The 19,874-nt window shown below is 66.0% G+C and overlaps 14 protein-coding genes across 14 annotated transcripts; 9 read left to right on the top strand and 5 right to left on the bottom strand.

The window, feature by feature from the left end:
- Positions 1-35: 35 nt before the first annotated feature.
- Positions 36-1,057, top strand: MICPUN_56305 (hypothetical protein). The gene is made up of 2 exons (XM_002499941.1): positions 36-55; positions 401-1,057. The coding sequence occupies exons 1-2, from the start codon at positions 38-40 to the stop codon at positions 986-988; spliced, it is 606 nt and encodes a 201-aa protein (XP_002499987.1). The 5' UTR covers positions 36-37; the 3' UTR covers positions 989-1,057.
- On the bottom strand, positions 1,047-3,308 carry MICPUN_113409 (ABC transporter/cobalt transport family protein; the record flags this gene model as incomplete). Its single annotated transcript, XM_002499453.1, has 1 exon — positions 1,047-3,308. The coding sequence occupies one exon, from the start codon at positions 3,306-3,308 to the stop codon at positions 1,047-1,049; it is 2,262 nt and encodes a 753-aa protein (XP_002499499.1).
- A 115-nt stretch (positions 3,309-3,423) lies between these two features.
- MICPUN_56307 (predicted protein) lies at positions 3,424-4,341 on the top strand (the record flags this gene model as incomplete). The annotated part of the gene is made up of 1 exon (XM_002499940.1): positions 3,424-4,341. The coding sequence occupies one exon, from the start codon at positions 3,424-3,426 to the stop codon at positions 4,339-4,341; it is 918 nt and encodes a 305-aa protein (XP_002499986.1).
- Positions 4,342-4,487: 146 nt separating this feature from the next.
- On the top strand, positions 4,488-5,557 carry MICPUN_56308 (predicted protein; the record flags this gene model as incomplete). The annotated part of the gene is made up of 2 exons (XM_002499939.1): positions 4,488-4,966; positions 5,074-5,557. 2 exons carry the CDS (start codon positions 4,488-4,490, stop codon positions 5,555-5,557), a joined length of 963 nt encoding a protein of 320 aa, XP_002499985.1.
- A 53-nt stretch (positions 5,558-5,610) lies between these two features.
- On the bottom strand, positions 5,611-6,348 carry MICPUN_56309 (predicted protein; the record flags this gene model as incomplete). The annotated part of the gene is made up of 1 exon (XM_002499452.1): positions 5,611-6,348. One exon carries the CDS (start codon positions 6,346-6,348, stop codon positions 5,611-5,613), a length of 738 nt encoding a protein of 245 aa, XP_002499498.1.
- Positions 6,349-6,453: 105 nt separating this feature from the next.
- MICPUN_56310 (predicted protein) lies at positions 6,454-7,929 on the top strand (the record flags this gene model as incomplete). The annotated part of the gene is made up of 2 exons (XM_002499938.1): positions 6,454-6,523; positions 6,660-7,929. The coding sequence occupies 2 exons, from the start codon at positions 6,454-6,456 to the stop codon at positions 7,451-7,453; spliced, it is 864 nt and encodes a 287-aa protein (XP_002499984.1). The 3' UTR covers positions 7,454-7,929.
- Positions 7,930-8,021: 92 nt separating this feature from the next.
- On the top strand, positions 8,022-8,909 carry MICPUN_78644 (predicted protein; the record flags this gene model as incomplete). Its single annotated transcript, XM_002499937.1, has 1 exon — positions 8,022-8,909. The coding sequence occupies one exon, from the start codon at positions 8,022-8,024 to the stop codon at positions 8,907-8,909; it is 888 nt and encodes a 295-aa protein (XP_002499983.1).
- A 110-nt stretch (positions 8,910-9,019) lies between these two features.
- MICPUN_56312 (predicted protein) lies at positions 9,020-10,057 on the bottom strand (the record flags this gene model as incomplete). The annotated part of the gene is made up of 1 exon (XM_002499451.1): positions 9,020-10,057. The coding sequence occupies one exon, from the start codon at positions 10,055-10,057 to the stop codon at positions 9,020-9,022; it is 1,038 nt and encodes a 345-aa protein (XP_002499497.1).
- A 175-nt stretch (positions 10,058-10,232) lies between these two features.
- Positions 10,233-11,483, top strand: MICPUN_56313 (predicted protein; the record flags this gene model as incomplete). Its single annotated transcript, XM_002499936.1, has 1 exon — positions 10,233-11,483. One exon carries the CDS (start codon positions 10,233-10,235, stop codon positions 11,481-11,483), a length of 1,251 nt encoding a protein of 416 aa, XP_002499982.1.
- A 56-nt stretch (positions 11,484-11,539) lies between these two features.
- MICPUN_56314 (predicted protein) lies at positions 11,540-13,264 on the bottom strand (the record flags this gene model as incomplete). Its single annotated transcript, XM_002499450.1, has 1 exon — positions 11,540-13,264. The coding sequence occupies one exon, from the start codon at positions 13,262-13,264 to the stop codon at positions 11,540-11,542; it is 1,725 nt and encodes a 574-aa protein (XP_002499496.1).
- Positions 13,265-13,443: 179 nt separating this feature from the next.
- On the top strand, positions 13,444-14,601 carry MICPUN_107786 (endonuclease I/ribonuclease family protein). The gene has a single exon (XM_002499935.1). The coding sequence runs from the start codon at positions 13,460-13,462 to the stop codon at positions 14,480-14,482; it is 1,023 nt and encodes a 340-aa protein (XP_002499981.1). The 5' UTR covers positions 13,444-13,459; the 3' UTR covers positions 14,483-14,601.
- A 93-nt stretch (positions 14,602-14,694) lies between these two features.
- Positions 14,695-15,918, top strand: MICPUN_56316 (predicted protein; the record flags this gene model as incomplete). The annotated part of the gene is made up of 1 exon (XM_002499934.1): positions 14,695-15,918. One exon carries the CDS (start codon positions 14,695-14,697, stop codon positions 15,916-15,918), a length of 1,224 nt encoding a protein of 407 aa, XP_002499980.1.
- A 352-nt stretch (positions 15,919-16,270) lies between these two features.
- Positions 16,271-17,803, bottom strand: MICPUN_99045 (predicted protein; the record flags this gene model as incomplete). The annotated part of the gene is made up of 1 exon (XM_002499449.1): positions 16,271-17,803. One exon carries the CDS (start codon positions 17,801-17,803, stop codon positions 16,271-16,273), a length of 1,533 nt encoding a protein of 510 aa, XP_002499495.1.
- A 441-nt stretch (positions 17,804-18,244) lies between these two features.
- MICPUN_56318 (predicted protein) lies at positions 18,245-19,447 on the top strand (the record flags this gene model as incomplete). The annotated part of the gene is made up of 1 exon (XM_002499933.1): positions 18,245-19,447. The coding sequence occupies one exon, from the start codon at positions 18,245-18,247 to the stop codon at positions 19,445-19,447; it is 1,203 nt and encodes a 400-aa protein (XP_002499979.1).
- Positions 19,448-19,874: the final 427 nt, after the last annotated feature.

Below are 19,874 nucleotides of genomic sequence, written 5' to 3'. Positions count from 1 at the left end.
CACGTCGCAAGTACCCACAACAAACACAAAAGTCAAAATGGCTGAGCCCACCAAGGTGCGTCCATGTTCCGTGACCCTCTCCAGCCCCGTGGCGCCAGTCGCGGGGTCTCGCGCGCGCCGATCTGGCCCGCGTTGGGCGCGTCTTGATAAATCGAGCCATCGGACCGTCGCCGACGCCCGACTCGCGCGGTTCCACTCGCGATCGCGTGTCGAGGACGCTCGTTTCGCGCGATGACGCGTCTTGGACGCAGTGCCTTTCCTCGCTCGACGCCCGCGGACGCCTCGCGCCGCCTCGATTCCCCCGTCTCCCGCGTGACCCGTCGACGCACCGCCTCGCGACGATCGGAGACGCTCATCCGCTGACGCTTTTCTGTCCCGTTGTTTTATTCCAAATTCGCAGACGTTCCCCAAGAAGGAGGCCGCGCTCGCTGCCGGCCTCTCCGAGAAGGTTGTCGCCAAGGCCTTCAAGGAGGGTGGCAAGAAGGGTGTCGAGATCGAGGGCGCCGCCGACACCTCCGGCCTCACCTGCTTCTGCACCCGCATGCAGTCCTCCGACGGCAACATCAAGCTGCTCGAGGCTGCCATGGAGGGCATGAACGCCGTCCCGGACCCCGAGGACCCCGAGGAGCGCAAGGGCTGCTCCGGCCACATCGCCAAGCTCATCATCTCCGAGAACGAGAAGGCGGGCGCCATCGCCATGGTCGCCTACGTCCCCGAGGACATGAAGGACAAGCTCAACGCCATCGAGTGGATGAAGGCGGTTTGCGAGACTGACCTCGGCGGCGGCGTCGGCGGCGCCCCCGACGACTCCTCCACCGACGTCTGGGCCACCTGCACCGCGGTCGAGGACAAGGAGAACTTCTTCTTCCTCAAGATGAAGGACAACACCCTCTCCGCCGCCATCGGCTACCTCCGCGACAAGGGCCTCTTCCAGGACGACGACTCCGATGACGAGGGAGACAACGCCGCCGCCGACTTTGAGTGGTAAACGGGACGAGACGCACGCGCGCATATTAGCTCCAGCATTTCAACGAATATTACCATCTCTAACTCGACTGTTTGGCCAGTTTCTTGGCCATGGCGTTCCTGTACGCCTCGAAGGACTCCTGTTTCGTCACCGCACCTTTACCGACGACGAAAACCTCCCTCGCCACCCTCTGCACAAAGAACTGATCGTGCGAAACCAACACCACGCCCCCCTGGAACGCCTCCACCGCAGCCGCGAGCGCGGCGACGGCCTCCAGGTCCAGATTGTTCGTCGGCTCGTCAAGCACCAGCAGGTGGGGCCTCGCATAGGACACCGCCGCGAGCGCGACGCGGCTGCGCTGACCGCCGGAGAGGGCGCCAGACGGCGTCGCCTGCTGCGCCGCCATCACCCCGCAACCCGCGAGGTGCGATCGAAGATCCTGCTCGTGCTGCAAACTCCCGTCGCCCGGAAACTTGTCCAGCATGAACGCGAGCGGGGTCTTGTCGTACGCGAGCTGGTCCGCGTGGTGCTGGTTGACGAGCGCCACCCTCGCGCCGCGATCCACGGTGACCAGCCCAGCCGTCGGCGCCAAATGCCCGAGCATCACCTTCACCAGCGTCGTCTTTCCGTCGCCGTTTTCGCCGAGAAGGCACACGCGGGAGTCGCTGTCGAGGCCCATGTCGACGTTCGCGAATAGGTCGCTGTCCATCCCGGGGTACCTGAACGCCACGTTCTCGAGGCGCGCGATCGGCCCGCGAAGTTTTCCGCCGGCGGCGAGGTTCAACGGGAGCTCGGCGTCCTCTGCGAGATCCGCCGTCTCCGCCGCCTCCGCCGCGGCTTCCTCGTCCAGCTTGGCAGCCTCGTTCGCCTTGCGCTGCATCATGTTGATCTGCGACGAGCTCCCGCCGTACTTGAACCCGTGTCCAGCGTACGCCTCGAGCTTGGTTTTCTTCTCGTTCCGGAGCTGCGCGCGCTTCTGCAGAGCCTTTTGTTGTTCCTCCCTCTTTTCTGCCCAGGCGGAGTAGCACATGCGGTGCAAAGTCAGCTTCCTGGCGGCGCCCGAGATGTGCATCGAGTCGGTGGTTGCGGCGTCGAGGAAGTGCCTGTCGTGGCTCACCACGACGACCACGCGCGACTGCCACGTGGAGCTGCAGCTGAGCTCCCTCGCCAGCCACAGCACCGCCGCGATTGAAAGGTGATTTGTAGGCTCATCGAGGAGAAGAACGTCCGGCTTGGCGAAGAGAGCCGCGGCCAGCGCCGCGCGCACCCTCCACCCGCCGCTCAGCGCCCGCATCGGGCGGTCCATCAGCGCCTCGGGGAATCCCAGGTTGTGGAGCAGCGCGTGGGCCCGCCCGGGCGCGCCCTCGGCGTCGATCTGTATCAGCGCTTCCTCCACCTCCGATCGTCGTTTTTGCTCCGCGGCGTCGGGGGCGTAGTCCTTCGCCTCGGCTTTAGCCGCCAACTCCGCGGATTCGGCGAGCAGCAACCGGCGCTCCACGTCCGCCTCCACCACCAACGCCGCCGGTCGCCACTCCTCTTGCTCCTCACTCAGGTGCAGCTCCTGGCTCACATAGTGTACGGAGGTCGATTTGTCTAATCCACCGACACGACGACTGGCTAAGAACTTCAAGAGCGTCGACTTACCCTTGCCGTTCCTGCCGATGAGCCCGTACCGGTGGCCCGGGACGAGGATCATCGACGCGTTCTCGATGAGATCGGCGCCCCCGCCCGGGTTGGGGAGCTGGAAAGGACCGAGCTCGATCGCAGCGAGTCGGGATCCGGAAGCTTCGCCGGAGAGCCTAGACCTCGCGGCGACGACGCGCGCCTCCTCGAGCTCGGCCGCCAGCTCGGCGCTCTGCCTGGCCGCCTCGTTCGCGAGGTACGCCTGCCTCGCCGCGAGTCGCTCGGCGTCCTTCCTGGCGGCCGCGCTCTCGCCGTCGTCGCCGACGGATCGGTCGTACACGATCTCCACGGCGGCGACGCCCTTGCGAAGCTCCTCCTGCTCCCGAAGCACCTTGGCCTCGAGCGCGGTCGTGGGGCCTTTGCCGAGGGATATCGGAGCTCTTCTGACGTCCGCGGGCTTGGTTTCCTTCGGCGCGGCGTCGGAGCCGGATGCGAGCGCGGCCCACAGCTGTTTGGCCTTGCCTCTGGCGGCGTCCTCGTCGCCATCGCAGAGCTCGTCGAGCATCGGCACGAGGAAGTCGACCAGATCGTCCTCGGGTAGCACTGTCCCGGCGTCCTCATCGTCGAACACGGCCCCGGCGACGTACTCGAGGGTGTCGTCGTCGAGTCCCGCGAGTATCGCGGCGCAGTGCGCGCGGGCTTCGTCCACCGTCGGCATCGTGTCGATCGTCGACGCGTCCCGGTCTAGTGGGCGAGATGTTCAGGGTCTAGGTCAAGTCATCAACGCGGGCGTTTTCGGTGGCGGCTCAGTCCGAGACGCGCTTGGCTTCATCATGTCCGCCGACGACGACATCGCGGCCAAGGAGGCCGAGGCGCTGTTCAAGATTCACGGCGTGGACCAGCGCAGCGCCGAGCTCGCGTTCTCGCACCCCGCGCTGGGCGGCGAAGACGCGCCCGTGCGCATGAGGCAGGACGGCTCCACGAGCAAGGCGTTCGTGCCGGGCACCTCCACGGTGATATGGCCGTGCGCCTACAGCCTCGGCGATTACCTCTGCGACGCGACGACCGCGTACAGGGCGAAGCTCGGCGACGGCGTCGGCGACGCGACGGAGGCGGCGCGAGTCGGCGCGGTGACCGCCGACACCGTCGCGGTGGAGCTCGGCGCGGGGCTCGGGCTCGGAGGCATGGTCGCGGCGCGGCTGGGCGCCAGGCACGTCGCCATCACCGACTCGACCCCGGCGGCGGCGTCCAGAAACGTCCAAGCCAACGGCCTGGGTAACGCCCACGTCTCGGAGCTCTGGTGGCGACGCGCGGCGTGGAGACGCGCGCCGAAGAGGGACGGCGACGAGAGCGAGTCCGACATCGACGACGAGCCGAACGAGGTGCCCACCGCGGAGGACGCGGTGAAACCCCTGCTCGCGTCCTTACCCGACGGCCGAGCGCCGCACATCGTCATCGGCAGCGACATATGCTACTCGCAGGGTAAGCAGGAGATGCAGGCGCTCGTGGACACGTTGGCGGCGATGTGCGAACCGTCGCGAACGACGGCGTACGTGGTCTTCGAAGACAGGGGCGACTGCTGCTGGGGGACGCTGAACCACTTCTGGACGGCGGCGGAGAGCGCGGGGTTGGTCGGGGATCCGACGCCCGTCGAGGACGTGGAGATCGACGGGAAGAAGAGGAGCGGGCCGGGGAGGCACAACGACAGCGAGAGGCTGCTCCTGAGGCTCACCAAGCGGGCAGCCGCGTAGACAGATGATGAATGAAATATCGAGTCGTCGAGGTTTTGGCTCCTCCTGTCGCCTGCTCGCCCACGCACGAAGCGCCCCGTTTTTTGCGCGAGCCGCCCCACTCTGAGAGCGCCCCGGACGCGCGCGAAGCGGAGAGACCGTCCGACATGAGCGCCAAACCCATGCTGCTGGACAGCGCGGAGCAGAAGTCCACGCGGTGGAACAACCCGCTCATCGACGCCCTGCCCTACGCGGACGTCCTCCCCGAGGGTTGGCGCGAGACGGCCGACCAGCTGGTGCAGGAGGAGATGCGACGGATGACGAAGCGACCGAAGGACTACCTTGCGGAGATGGCGCCCGCGAAGGAGATCGACTGGTCCAAGTGCCCGCTGCTTGAGCCCGAGTTTCGCAGGGTGGAGAAGGGTACCGGCGAGAAGATCGCGCAGCCCGACAACTCGCGGTATAACCTGGATCCCCCGCCAAAGTCCAAGCGGGACGATCCAGAAGCCTGGGAGAAGGCGAACAACAACGCCAAGGCGCAGCTGGAGCACCAGAAGCTCCGCATCGAGAACCTGGAGCTCATGATGAAGTTCGCGCCCAACGCGTGGAGGGCGCACAACGCCATGCTGGAGGCGGCCATCAAGCGGTACGCCCCCGATCCATCACCCCGACGACCGAATCTGAATCTCCTCCTAACCCTAATACGCCGACCACGGACTCACCACGCACCGCCCGCCCGAAACGACGACACAGGGTCGAGAAGGAGGTCGCGGCGAAGAAGAAGGCGATCGAGGAGATCAACACGATGCGCAGCGTCAAGCAGAAGGAGGCTGGCCGGGAGATCGCCAAGCTCGAGAAGCAGTGGTACGCGCAGTGCGCCAAGAACATCGCGATTGACGCGGACATTCAGCGGATGGAGTTGGAGATTGCGAGGCTCGAGGCGGAGCAGGGCAAGGGCGTGGACGGCGCCGCGGCGGCGTCCGCGGGTAAGAAGCGGAAGGCGGAGGCGGAGGCGCCCGAGGAGGAGGACAAGGCGGAGGCGCCAGAGGAGGAGGACAAGGCGGAGGAGGCGAAGGCGCCCGAGGAGGAAAAGACGTCGCCTTCGCCGCGGGGTAGACGAACGCCGAGGAACTCCAAGGGCTCCGCGGAGAAGGCGCAGCCGCCGGAGTCGCCCGCGAGGAAATCGCCGAGGGCGTCGGGCAGGCGAACGCCGAGGAACTCCAAGGGGAGCAAGTGATGATACCACGAACCGCGTTTACGTAGTCCCGCTGTAGAACGAAAAAATTAGTGCTAAACCTGAAGGGGGTCGAGGAACTTGCTGTGATACTTGTCGTCCGTCTGGATGATCCTGTGCGACTGCCAGCACCCCTCGTACTTCCCGAACGATCGCACGACCATGATGAACACCCAATACGTGTCCTTGCCCACGTTGTCGGTGACCTTCACCTTGCACATGGTCCTGCCGTCCTCCATCTTCTCGACGCTCTCGATGGCGTGCCCGGTGTTCCTCACGAGCGGATCGAAGTTTTTCAGCGCCTTGCCGATGAAGTGATCGTAGTGGTACATGTCGCTGCTGAAGCCGAAGTACCTGGAGCGCTCCATGTTACCCGACTCCACGCTGAACTCCCAGAGTACCTGCACGCCGTGGTCGGTCCTCGGCTGGTCCTTGTCAGCCATCGCCTGGACCTGCATCCTCACCGCGTCCTCCACCTCCTGCATCTGGTGCGGGTACAGCAGCGGGCCCGGCACGTTCTGCGGGTTCCTGCAGACGCCCAGGCACTTGCTCCCGTTCTCTTTGACCTTGGCGTCCCTGCAGAACGGGCACTCCTCGCTGGTTGGCTTGAACCGCTTTATGGGTATCTCCAGGATCTGCTCGGCTGACATGACTCCCATCCCCTTGAGGTAGCCCTCGTCGAAACCCTGGCCGGAGGGGCCGGAGGGTTCGGCGCGGACCCTAAGACGAGCGGCGCGCGTGCGCGGGGGCGCGACACGCGGCCGAGCAACGGGTGCGAGGCAGAAGGCGCTCATCGGTCTGTCCGCTCTATCCACATTTTTCCCGCTGCTGTGTGCAGTTAGCTTTTTGCTCATCAGCGATTTGGTGTTGTAACAACAGACGCACGCACGCACGCAGCGATGGAGGACCTCCCGCCTGTGAGGGTTCAGGTCACCGACGGCGACAAGGGCCTCGTGTGGACCGCGGACGGTGCGTTCCCGCCTCCCCCGACGCCGAACCCGTCCCCGTCGAAGACCGCGCCCGGAGTCGGCACTCCTTTTGGTGCCCTAACGAGATTACGTTCCCGCGCCCTGACCCCACCCCCCTTACCCCGTCCCGACCGCAGAGTACTACCGTCTTCGCACGGTGCATCGCCTGATCGGCGCCATGGTGGGAGGCCTGCCGGGGTTTCGCCAGCAGGACCAGGTCCACGGCCTACCCCTGCAGCTCTCCCCGGAGGAGGTCACGCTCGCGGTGAGCAGGGGATGGGTCACCCTCTACGAGGCCCCCGACCCGCTGGCGGACGTGACCGCGGACGAGGGAGGCGCGCCACCGGCGAGGGAGGCGCAGAGACCCCCGCAGGCTAACCGAAAGGGCTGGGGCGTCAAGCCAAAGCCGGGGCAGGGCGCGAAGAAGGCGCGGGGCGGCGCGGGGGGCGACGACGACGTCGAGAGGATGCTCGCCAACGCCTCGTTCGTCACCGTGCCCCTGTGCGAGCCCGACGAAGGGGACGGCCGACGAAAAGAGGGCGACGGGACGACGACGCAGTGGACGTATCCGCGGACGGCGACGCAGCGCGCGAGGTGCGCGGTGTTCGCGGATCTGCACGCGCGGGGGTTGACGATGACGACGGGGATAAAGTTTGGCTCCGATTTTCTGGCCTACCCGGGCGACCCGATGGCGTACCACGCGGGTTTTTGCGTGCGCGTGGTGCCCGACGACGCGCACATGCGGTGCCAGCACCTGTCGGGATGGGCGAGGACGAGCCACGGCGCGAGGAAGAACCTGGTGCTGGCGTCGGCGGTGGCGGAACCCGGCGACACAGCTGGCGACGGGGACGATCGACGAATGCGTGTCGAGTACCTCACGGTGATGCCCGACGTCGAGCAGAGCTCGAACGCTCGGTACCGAAAGGTTTGAATACGAGTTACACCGAGTCTTACGCCACGCCACACCGGCAGTTACCGCTCACTGGAGAGCCGCCTGTCCCTCGGGCGTCTGGACCGACATGAGCTCTATGTTGGCAATGTGCGCCTCCCCCCTCTCGATGGACCCTTTCGCCTCCGCGAACCGCGCCTTGGCCTCCGTGTTCCTCGTTTGGCGCTCGAGCGCCTCGGCCTTGACCGCGGCGATCTGGGCGTCGATGTCGGCGACGCTGCTCCTGCCAGACGGCGCGTCAGCGAGGGGCGCGCTGGATCCCGCGTGCCTCTCCTCCGCGTCGCGCTCGAGATCCAGCTTCGTTTGTTCCAGCCCGACGACTCGCTCGAGGTCGTCCAGCCGTGCCAGGCAGTCTCGTGTCATGCCCTCGAGGTTCATGATCCGCTCAACCGCCGCGAGGGCCTCGGCGGACGTGCCCCCCGCGCGCTCTCCATCATTCACCGCCTCCATGCCGCCCGCGCCTCTCGTTGTGGACGGTCAACGGACATTTGGCTTTCCCGGGTGCCGAGCGAGTTTTCGTTTCGTTTCACAAACTCGGAGCACGAGCACGATGGGGGCGCACCGAACCATCCTCATCACCGGATGCAGCTCCGGCATAGGCCTGGATGCCGCGCAGGCTCTCAAGGAGGACGGGTGGAGGGTGTTTGCGTCGTGTCGCAAGGAGGAGGACTGCCAGAGGATGAAGTCCGAAGGCTACGAGAGCCCACTGATCGACTACACGAAGCCCGAAACCATAGAACGCGGGTTGAAGGAGGTCTTGGACGCCACCGGGGGGACCCTTGACGCGCTTTTCAACAACGGCGCGTACGGTGTGGGAGGTGCGGCCGAGGATGTGCCCGTCGGGCTCCTCAGGGAGATCTTCGAGTGCAACTTCTTCGGTTGGCACGACCTCACGTGCAGGGTGATCAAAGTCTTCAGGAACCAGGGCAACCATGGCCGGATCATCCAGTGCTCCAGCATCCTTGGTAACGTCGTGTTCCCGATGCGGATGGCGTATTCATGCACCAAGTTCGCGCTCGAGGCGCACTGCGACGCCCTGCGACTCGAGCTCAAGGATCAGCCGGGCATCAAGATAGTAAGCCTCAACGTCGGCCCGATAAGAACGATGATAAGGGAAAAGTCAGTGCCCCACTTCGACAAGTGGATGAAACCACTCGTGGAGCAGTCCGTGTTCAGGAGCTTCTACGAGAAGAAGTTCATGCCACGGCTGTACGGCCCGTACAAGAAGGACCCGTTCGAGTTGGAGCCGGAGGCGGTGACGAAGACGTTGAAGCACGCGCTGACTTGCGAGCGTCCCAAGCCTCGGTACGCGGTCACGGTGCCGTCGCACTTGTTCATGTTCCTCAAGCGCGTGCTGCCAGGCTGGGTGCTGGACTGGATCTGCCTGTGGGGGATCGGGCTGTGGAGGCCGGGCAAGGGGTTCGGCTTGCACCCTTAGACGGACTCGCCGTCGTGAAGTGATGGACGAGGGTGATTCGGATGCGTGTAACGTTCATCGGTGAGTGTTACTACTTCATCGGCGCTCGACGTCGAGACGCGGTGACTCGTCTACTCAGCCTCGATCCACCTGCCGCCGCTCCACCACCTCTTGGGCTCCTCCCACTGCGTCACTCCCGTCTTCTTGTTGCGATAGTAAGGCCTTCGTTGCTCGTCGTCCGTGTAGAAGGTCTCCCAGTTGCTCCCCTCCGCGGCTCCGCCGCCCGCCACCCCCGTGATCGGGGGCTTCTCCATGGGCGTCCCGAGGGTGGTCACGGCCGCTGACTTTTGCGTCTTGCTCGCCGCCGCCTCGAACATGTCCACCTCCGTCTTGCTCCCGTCGGGGTTGACCCTGAACGTCTTCTTCGTCTTGAACCCGTCCTCGTCCACGACGATCTCCTCGACGATGTTCTCAGTCGCCGTCGCGACGGCTGACGCGAAATCCTTCTCCTGCTCGACGGCAACCTCCTCCTTGGCCTCGTCCCCGACCCTGCCCACCTCGCCGTGTTTCGGCGGCTCCTTGCCCCAGTTCTCCTCGTACGCGGCCGCGACGTTCGGGTCCAGGTCCAGCCCGGACTTGAGCGCTTCCTTGCCGGTGCTGACCCACTTGCCCTGCGGAGGTCGGCGGCGGCCGCAGGTGGTGAACGTCTTCCTCCAGCCGTTGTACCCGCCCTGCACGGCGACGACGGCGGTGAACCCGGCGTCGTGGAGAACATCAGCAGCCTGTTGGCACACCTCGCCGTCGAAGTCGGCGACCAGGAGCTTGGCGCCCTTGGGAAAGCCCTGCGCCTCTACCGCGGCGACAAACTTGGCGTCCGGGAGGGTTCCCGGCGCCAGCGCGACGTTGGCTGTGCACTGCGGGGGTTTGGTGAGGTGCTCGCGGTCGTACGCCTTGAACGGGCGGACGTCGAGCATCTTGTACCCGTCGCGGTCGAGCATGTTCTTGCCCTCCTCGACGGTGACCATCGGCGCGCCCGCGACGACGGTCACTGCGACGCGCCCGCGATGATGATGAGCCGCAGCCCTAGGTCCGGACGACGCGCGACTGCCGCGAAGGCGGTAGAGCGACGCGGTGGGCGCGAGGAAGGAGGACGCGGTGACCGAGCTCATGTCCAAAGAAGATTATGAAGGTCCTCGGAGGGGTCGTGGGTGCGCTTGATGCGACCTCGCGGAGGCTCGTGCGCCGTGGGTGTGGATAAGCCCCGGATTTTCGGAAGCCTTCTGTTTGGAAACGGCGGAATGAAAAGCGCGCGACAGATTCGGCGCCAGGTTTCACAGCGCGGAGATGGCCACGGGCCGAAGGCGCATTCCCGGCCCTGCCGGGGCCCTCCAGGAGGCCCTACGCCGTGGGAGGGATCCCGATAAGATCGAGGCGGGAGACGGCGCGGGACCGTCGGGCAACCCGCCCCCGGGGTCCCGCACGGCCGGCGAGGCTGGCCTGCCGGGTGCCATCCGCCCCGACGAACCTTACTGGCAGATCAACCTGCGGGAGCACTGGGCATTTAAGCTCGGGTCGTGGCGACGGGCGCTCGACACGATCGACGTGGACCAGTTCGAGCCCACCAACCCGCTGTTGAAGACGAACTGCGCGTGGATCCTCGAGGGCGGGTGGAAGACCACGCGATGCCAGCGCCTGTGCGTCGCGATCTTGAACAACTCCAGGAGCGAGTTCGGCGACATGAACATAGTCGTGGGCGACCCCACGGGCCAGATCCGATGCGTCGTCCACAAGGACGTGGTCCAGGCCGACTCAGACGCCATACGAAAAGGCGGGTCCTTACTCCTGAAGAACGTCCCCGTCATCACGTTCCCCGAGTGCATCGAGCACATGCTGGTGGTGACCGAGAACGAGCTCGTGCAGTGCTTCGCGCCGGAGGAGGAGCCGTACCTCACGAAGAAACACTTCGACACGGCGGAGGAACTCGCCGCGGCGGTGTCCCGGTCCATGGGCATGTCGGAGGAGGACATCGAAGCGGGACTGGCCGCCAGGGCGTCGCAGGGGACCCCGGGCCGTGAGGGACCCGGGGCGTCGCAGGGCACCCCGAAGTCCGACCGCAAAGCCGACGCCGCCGGGGTCTTCGAGGGTAAAGGCGCCGCGTCCGAGGCGAGGACGCCGACGCCGGCGAAGGCGAAGGCGTCCACCGCGGGGTGGGGTCGTGCGAACGTGGTGGTGGACAACGGCACGGACGACGAGGACTCGGACAAGGAGGACGCGGTGCTCGCGTCGCAGGGCCCAAACTCGCCGGAGGTGGTCGCCAGGAGGCTGCACGATCAGGTGCTGGAGCTCGAGCGGGTGCAACACGAGCGGGACGAGGAGGCGAGGAGGCGAGAGAGGAAACGGAAGGACGCGCCCCGGTCCCCGGGGGGGCAACAGGGCGTCGAGACCGCGTTCGATGACCCGCCGCGGGAACCCGCGCCGGAGACCGAGGGGAAAGACGGGGAGAAGGAGGAGGCGAAAGACGGGGCGAAGGAATCGGATGGAGGGGTGAGCGCCTTCGCGCTCGCCGCCGCCAACCTCCTGGGTGGGAAAAAGTAACGTCAGCGTCGACGCATTCACCGCGCTTAAAAACGACTAATACGAGTAGCTACCCTTCACGAGTCCTGCCCTCCTTCCGGTTTGAACCTGGCCAGGAGCAGCCTTCGCTGCAGCCTGATCCACGCCCAGAACAGGAAGACGAAGCGCCTCCACAGGTCCCGCATCTCCGACTCCACGACCCTGATCCACTCAATCAGCTTCGCCGCCGACGCCCCCGACGGAATAGCGTCCTCGTCCCTCAGCGCCGCCCTCGCCCGCATCTCCCTCGCCGCCGCGCGTTCCCTCGCCAGCCTCGTCTGCGCCTCGACGCTGCTCCGCCTCGCCGCAGCGCCCGGCGCGATGGCCCGGCCGCGGCTGTCCACCGGCGTCCCCGGGTACGTCGTCGCGTCGCCGGATTCCTCGACGACGGCCGCGAGTCTCGCGGCTGCGGCGGACGCCGACCCACCAACCGCCGACCCGGCAACCTTCGCCGAACTCTCGCCAAACGCCAAGTCCAGGATCCTCAGCGCGGTGGCCATGAAAAACCCGACGACGAGGGATATGATGGCGAGCGGCGCCGCCATCCTCGCGACGTTTGCGGCGCCCTGCACGCTCGCGTCCACCACGGCGCCGACGGGTCCGCCCGTGGTGCCGATGCCCCGGTAGTATTCGCTGCTGGCGTGCGGTTTATCCATCGGGTGCCGCGTCCTTCCCCCACGATGCGTCGCGACCGGAGACTTGTTGAGCTCGTTCTTGTCGTTCCTCCTGTTCTGCTTCTTGAACGCCTCGTCGGCGAACTTCTTGAGGAGCTCGAGCGTGGCCGTCTCGCCCCCGAACTTGTACACGCCCCCCGCCCTCGGCATCGCGACAAACGTCGGATGCGACGTCGCGGCGAGGTGTCGCCCGGCCCACTGCTTCGCCGCGTCCGTCTCCGCGCTGAACGCGCAGACCCGAACGTTCGGTGCGGACCGGCCGAGTCGCTCGGCGAGTTGTTTCCACGTCGGGTAGGCGGCCATGCAGGCGTCCGAGTCGGGCACCTCCACCAAAAGCAGGACGTCCGCGTCTCTCGGCGCCGATGCGTCACCCGCGGGGGAGACGCCGAGGAACACCTTGCGGGGCAGGAGCGACTCCACGTCCGTCTTGGTCAGCGGGGTGATCTTCCCCTTGGCCATGTGCTGGAACGGCGCGCGCCACGCCTCCTGGCCCTTCTGCGCGTCCCTGCTCGGTATGTCGCCGCGGGCGCCAACATTCTTATTCTTCGTCGGCTTCTTGGTTTCCTTCGGCGCGGGCTCGGCCTTGTTCGCCTTGGGTTCCTCGGCCTTGCGCTCGATCTTCTTCGGGGGCGCCGTCGGCGCGGGACCGAAGACGGGCTCTTCCTTCGCGAACAGGTTCCGGGGCTTCTTCGGGGGGACCAGGGTCTTGACCGGGTCCGCGACTGGGGTGGCGTTCGATTGTTGGATAGTGTTCACGGGCACCCTCAACGTCTTCCCCTCGTAGATCATCCCAGCCTTGTCCTTCACCCCGTTGGCGGCTCGAATCTCGTCCACGGTGGAGTTGTAGTCCATCGCGATCTTCCACAAGCTGTCGCCGGGTTGAATCAGGTGCTCGACGTACTTCTGGCTGCCCCACGCCGCCACCGTCGAGACCCCGGCCCGGCGGTTCACGCCACGATGTTGGTTTGGCGCCGGAAATCTCTTCCCCCCGCCGGCGAGGACGCGCGATCGCGAGGCGCCGAGCGCCCTCGAGCGAAGCGAGCTCGACGGGATCACCCCAGCGAGCGCGGTGGGCGCGATGGCGACCATCGCGATGGATCCCCCGGACGTCGAAGCGTCCCTCCGGTGTGCGCGATCGCGTTCAAATATATCCGAGTCACACAGCAGTCCGGTTTCGTTGGCAGTTCTGGCAGTGGTTTGGCGACGCGAAGACTGGAAGGAGGGCGAGATGTCGGACTCCGGGCAGCCACAGCTCGCGACGCGGTGAACGCCGCGGTCGACGAGATGTCGCCCATCCTCCCGGTTTTCTTACTCATCGCATCGCTCTCCACGGCGTACGCGACGTGCGACCCCGCGGCGCTGTACGATCCCACGTACGCGGCGGACGCCGCGGGCAAGGGTGGCGTCGAGGTCTCCAGGTGGCTGCATCTCAGGACGAGCGCCTTCCACGAGCCGGTATCCTACACAGCCGCGTGGAACGCGCTCGAGGCGTCCATCGACAGCCATAACGCCTCTCACGTGCGGGTCATCTACGGCGGCACCGCGCCCAAGTGCCGCACGGGCGCGTATTACGGCCTCGAGTGCGCGTGGAACCGCGAGCACCTGTGGCCCCAGAGCTACGGCGTCGGCGAGAGCTCGGGGCTGACCGCGGCGGCGGCGCCGCGAACCGACCTGCACGCGCTGGTCCCCTCGCTCAAGGCGCTCAACTCCGCGCGGAGCAATCGCGCGTTCGCGCAGATCACCGACTGGCCGAACGACGACGGAAGGTGCGGGCCAAAGTACGTAGGCTGCGAGACCCCCGCGTGCACAAAGACCACGTGCGGGGTGAAAGGGACGGCGCAGTGGGGAACGGACCCGGGTTTTTGGACCCCTCCGGCGATGTATCGCGGGTTCATCGCGCGCGCGTTGTTCTACATGGCGGTGCGGTACGACGGGGACGAGCCGAACACGTTCAACCTGACGCTGGGGGAGACGCCCGCGAAAGGGGGCGGGGGCGGACGGGGTTTAGAGAAGGCGCCGTACGTGTTCGGCGCGCTGAGTCACCTGCTGAGGTGGCACGACGACCACCCGGTGGAGGCGTGGGAACGCGCGCGTAACGACGCCGTGTGTGCGGTGCAGGGCAACAGGAACCCGTTCACGGATAAGCCGGAGCTGGCCGCCGTGGTGTTTGGCGGCGTCGGTACGGCGGCCGAGGCGGACACGAGTGACGCGGGGAAGGGCTTCGATACGTGGACGTGGTCCCTCGTCACGGGCCTGGCGGTGATGTGGGCGCTGTACATCTTCGGGATGTTCAGGTGGTTCGTGTGAGCGGCAAGTTCAACGTGGCGAGGGGGCGATGTTGACGGGGCGCGCGTACGGATGTAGCATGGATGTAGCACTAATCTCTCCATAGTCTAGTCTAAGTGTTATAATCTGCGCGACATTTCACGGCACCCTCCTTCGCCTTATCCTACGAGGCAGTTCGGGGCGCGCCCTGGCACGCTCGAGGCACGGTTTGGGTCCTCGTCGCCGCCGCGACGATGGCGACGATGACCGCGATGGCGGTAACCGCCGCACCGCGCGTCGCACGCCGGACCCGCGCGCCCGCCGCGACGTCCACCGCTTCGCCTCTCCGCGTCAGCACGAGCGGCCGAGGGAAAATGACGTCACCGCGCGGCGCCCGGTTCCCCGCGCCTCCCCGAGCCGCGGTGGATGACGACGACGGGTTCGCGCCCAATTCGTTGGGAACAGTCGGAGCCGCCATCGAGCTGCGCTCCCGTCTCCGAGACATCGACATCGAGCTCGCGAACGCCCGGGGAGGGCCGGGCGGCGACGGGTGGGAGAAGATAGCGGGATCGTGGGTCAGGTGCCCGCCCGGGCGCGCGTGGGGGGTGGTGCACTTCGTGGGCGGCGCCGTGCTGGGCTCGTATCCCCACATCGCGTATGACGCATTCCTCAGGCGCCTCGGCGACGACGCTGGCGTCGTCGTCGTCGCGACGCCGTACGAGCTCGGCGTGGATCACGGCGCCATCGCGAGGGAGTGCCAATCGTCCCTCGACGCCGCGTGGAGCCGAGCGGCGGCGAGGGAGGGGTACGACACCGCGACGATGCCGGTGTTCGCCGCGGGTCACAGCCTCGGGTGTAAGCTGCAGCTCATCGCCGCGTGCGGGGACGGCGACGGGGGGGACGAAGCGGTGGAGACTGTTCGCGGGTCGAGAGCCGGGCACCTCTTCGTGTCGTTCAACAACGCCACAGCCGCCGACTCTGTCCGGCTGCTGGAGAAGTTCGCGAGGGAGCTCCTGAAGAAACGCGCCGAGGGCGCGATGGGGGGTAAGGCTGACCAGAAAACCAAGGACGCGTTCGACGGGTTCATGAGGAACATGCCGAACCTGACCGCGCTGGCCGAGAGAGCCGCAGCCGCCGCCGGGCTGGACTTTACGCCGTCGCCCGAGGAGACGCTGGACGCGGCGAAGCGTCGATTCGTATCCCCGAGGGTGAAGCTGGTGACGTTTCAGGACGACGACCTGGACCAGAACGACGAGCTGGAGGCGAATTTGCGCCGACGGTTCGAGTTCCTCGTCGCGGGAGATGCCCCGATGTCGAAGACGACGCTGCCGGGCAACCACCTCACGCCGGTTTTTTTTCGATTCGACGGCGCGAAGCTGTCGCCGGCGTTCGCCAAGCTTGGCGGGCTGAGCGTCGGGGACGAGGAGGCGGTGACGCGATTGGCGGAGGAGGGGGTGAAGTTCCTGAGGGGGAAGTGACGGCCCCGGAACGGGGGTTGCCGTGCTGTTTTTAGCGGGCAATGAGGAATGTACGTCTAAAAGTAACTCCTACTGTGTGAAAGGTGTTCTTCGACTACTAAAAGTCATGCCCGGACTATTTACACTTTAAAAACACGTTTATTAGGCAACTCGCGCCGTTTGGTATAGCACTGGATTTCAGTGATATTCCCCTCACGGGGAACTGGAGTACGTCATGCCGACCGAGTCGGCACCTTTCCGACGCACGTCCACTTTCATCGTCCCTTCGATGGAAAGGACCCTCATTATTCGGCGAACAACTTTAGCGCTCGATAGAGATGTACTCCCCACGCGTCGCCCCTCTGGCACTGAATTAATCCCGCAAAAACTCGCTCATGTCTTTCGCGCACAGGTAGATGCTCCCGAAGTACTTGAAGAACTCCTCCTTGGACATCCAGAAGATCCCGTCGTCGCGCTGCACGGGCCTGAGCGCCTTCTTCACGCCGGGGTGTTCGTCCCAGCCCGGGCCGTCGTCGTCCCAGTACCCGTTCTCGAGCTCGCCGTGGCCGTGCGGGTTCCTCACTTGCACCATGTCGAAGCCGGACCCGGCGACGTCTTCGTGCGCCCGCAACACCGTGTACGCGTGCCCATCGACGATGCCGTCGGTATCCCTGGTGTCGTCCCCGGATCCCCCCGTGCCGGCACCGATTATGTAATTGTTCGCGTCCCACGCGGCGATCTTCTTGAACAGGTCGTCCGCGGAGACGTTGTGGAACTTCTCGCCGTCCACCACGCCGTACTCGACGCCGACGTCTGGCCACTTCATGGGCCACAAGCCGGGGAAGGATTTCTTGATCGAGTTCGCCTGCGCCTCCCACTTGTCCTCGTTCGGGTTGTACTTGCCGAGGCACTGGTACGTGCCGTCGCCGGCAGCGCGGATCTCGTACGTCTCCTTGCACCCGGTCAGGATGCTCCACGCGTGCGTGCACTGCCCGCCGTTGATCTCGTCCCAACCGCCGCAGTGCACCGCAAACGCCTTCTCCAAATAACACACCCACAGCTCGCCGTCGTCGCTCGGGGCGGCGCCCAGGAGCTTGCCCGGGTTCTGCGCGTTCGCGGCGAGGCGCTCGTCGACAACCACGTCCACGGGCTCCCACGTGCTGAGGTCGTACAGCGTCACGTGGTACTCGTTCGGCCCTTCACGCGGCATGTCCTCGATCCCGCCGGGTGTGTTGGCAAATAGCTTGTGCACCGCGCCGTCGAACTCGGCGAGCGCGGAGATGGCGGAGAGCAGCCAGCAGTTGCCGACTTGGCCCTGGTGGACGTCGTTCGGGTCCACGTCGCCGATGATCTTGAGGCCCGGGATGTCCGCGCACCCCATCCCGCGCCCGGGCTGGAGCGGGGGGTTGTTCACCGGGTCGTGCAGCTTGCGGCCTTCGTAGTTCATGCCGTCGGTGTGCGTGTCGGCGGCGCTGCCGAGGTCAATTTTGGGGAGGCACTCGTAACTGGACACGATCCACGTCTGCCACCCGTCGTCCGCCTCCTTGGGCTTGAGGCCCTGCCAGCCCTTGCGCATGTAGAGCGTGTACTTCTGCTGGTCCTCAGGCCAATCCGCCATGCTCGTCTGGTACGAGATTGCGACGTACTTCCCGGGATTCGCCTTGAACTCCGCGATCCCGTCCGAGATCAAGCCCTCAACCTCCGTCTTCTCCCCGGACTTCTGGTACGAGTAGCTCCCTCCGGAGATGACCTCGTCGAACCTGAACTTGCTCTTGTCCGCCTTCTCGAAGAGCTGGACGAGGTTACGCTCGATGTCCTTCGGCGGATTGTTCGCCGCGTTCTTCATCGAACGCGCCGAATGATAGGCGACGTTCCGGTTCTTCTGCACGGAAAGGCAAGGACCCATGGCGAGCGGTGGGGGTGGAACAGGGTGTCGAGCTGGATGAGCGAGGCGAGGGAAGCGGCCAGTTGTGACATGTTGTTGATCGGGCATCTGACTCATCACCAAGATTTTTTCCCGATTTTTTTTCCACAAAAATCTCACCACACCTGCCAAAACCTATGAAAAAAGAACAGTGCTTTCAAATCGCTCGTATCAAAAATCAATTTGAAACTGGGATCCCTATCGCTATTCCTATCACCCCCGTGAGTGACCACGCCGCTGACGAGGAGGTCCGCCGCCCCGCCGCCGCCGAATAAAGCGAGTCGCGTCCCGCCAGAGCGAGCCGCGCTGCGTCCGACACGCGCCCGCCCGACGGTGATTCTAAGTCACCCACGGCACGCTTGGTCGCGTCCGAGCGTTCGATAGTCCAACACCGCGTCGCCGTCGACCCAGTGGAGCGCCGTCATGTACAAGCGCCGCGACTGGAATCTTTTCAACGAAGGCGCGCGCGCAGACGAGTCCACGGACGAGGACTCCGATCCCGACAACGACGGCGTCGGTGCCCTGGATGACCTCTCCGACGACTCTGACCTCTCATCCGGTGACGATGATGACTCGGGATCGGATGACGACGACGACGATGACGATGACGACGACGACTCCGCCGACGACGACGACGATGACGATGACGATGACGAGAGCGAGGGCGAGGAGACCCCGACAGAGCTGACCATGAAACCCCCCAAGGAGGTCGCGCCCGACAAGGGCATCGCGGTCAAGTGCAAGCTCTGTCCCGGAGTCCTCTGCCTATCCGAGCAGTCCCTGCAGCAGCATCTCACCAGCAAGAAGCACAAGGCCCGCATGGTCAAGGCTGGTCTCACCGTCGACCCCATCTACCAGACGGCGCCGGATGGCCGCGCGGTGCGCGAGGACGACGAGTTCCCCGACATCGAGGGATACTCCGACGGCGAGGCCGAGACGCACGCCGAGCGCATCGCTCGGCTCCGCGCGTCGAAGATCCTCGCCGACCCGGACGCCGAGGCTGTCGCGGACGTCGACAGCGACGGCGAACCGATCCACGCAAATCCAAACGAGAAGCGATACCGGCTCGAGGACCTCGACTCGGCATCCGACTCGGGGTCCGACGGCGGCTCGGGATCGGACGAGCCGGAGGGCGGGTACGTGCACGAGTCGCTGCTAGCTAAGAAGAAAGCTTCGGGAACAGACGGAACGTACGGCGGCGAACGAAAGAGCGGCGCGGGCGGGCGGCAGCGCCAACGGAAGCGCGCCAAAAACGGAGGCGACGACGACGCCGGGCCCAAACGGAAAGGGAAGCCCGGCAAGAGGCAGCGCGAGGCGATGAAGGCCGCTCGCGAGGCTGAGGCGGCGGCCGAGGCCGAAAACAAGCCCGCGGATACCCGCCCGAGGAAGAACAGGGCCAAGCTTCGCGCGGAGGCGGAGGCTGAGGCGGCGGCGTCGAGGAAGGGGGCGTACGACTTGACGGCGGATGACCTTCGCGTCGCGGCGCCGACGTTGGACCAGGCGAGGGGCGCGATGAAGGCGTTGCGCGGGGGGGGACGCGGGGGGGGACGCGGGGGAGGACGCGGGGGGGGACGTGGGGGAGGACGTGGGGGGGGGCGCGGGCGGGGACGCGGTGGTAGACGGTAGTGCACGGTACTTGTCAATTTCCAGCCGACTGGCCGAGTTCGCGTTGCGGAAGAAATCGGAACGTTGACGGAGGAGGTGCCCAAAACACTCGAAGGGTCGCCAGGGGGCGACGAGCGGCCGGGGATGAAGCAGCTCTTCGAGGTGGGCTCCGACCGGCTGGGTCGGGGCCCGGTCTCATTCGCGTGGTCCCCGAATGGCCAGTTCATCGCCACGGCCTCATGCCAGCTCCGGCTCCTCGTGCACGACCGCAAGGGAAACCTGCATGACGAGATCCAGATCCCGGGACGCGCCGCGCCCGGTCAGTGCGCGGCGGTGCAGCTGGCGTGGGACAGGCGGAGCGAGAAGCTGGCGCTCCTCACCGCGGGCTCCAAACCGGGTATCGGGGACGCGGTGGTGGTGTACAAGGTTCGGCAACGCGAGGCCATGC

The sequence above is a fragment of the Micromonas commoda genome, chromosome 2 (genome assembly GCF_000090985.2).
Source record: "Micromonas commoda chromosome 2, complete sequence".
Taxonomy (NCBI): Eukaryota; Viridiplantae; Chlorophyta; class Mamiellophyceae; order Mamiellales; family Mamiellaceae; genus Micromonas; species Micromonas commoda.
Note: the sequence above shows the minus strand (reverse complement) of the source record. Positions and strands in the feature narration are given on the sequence as shown.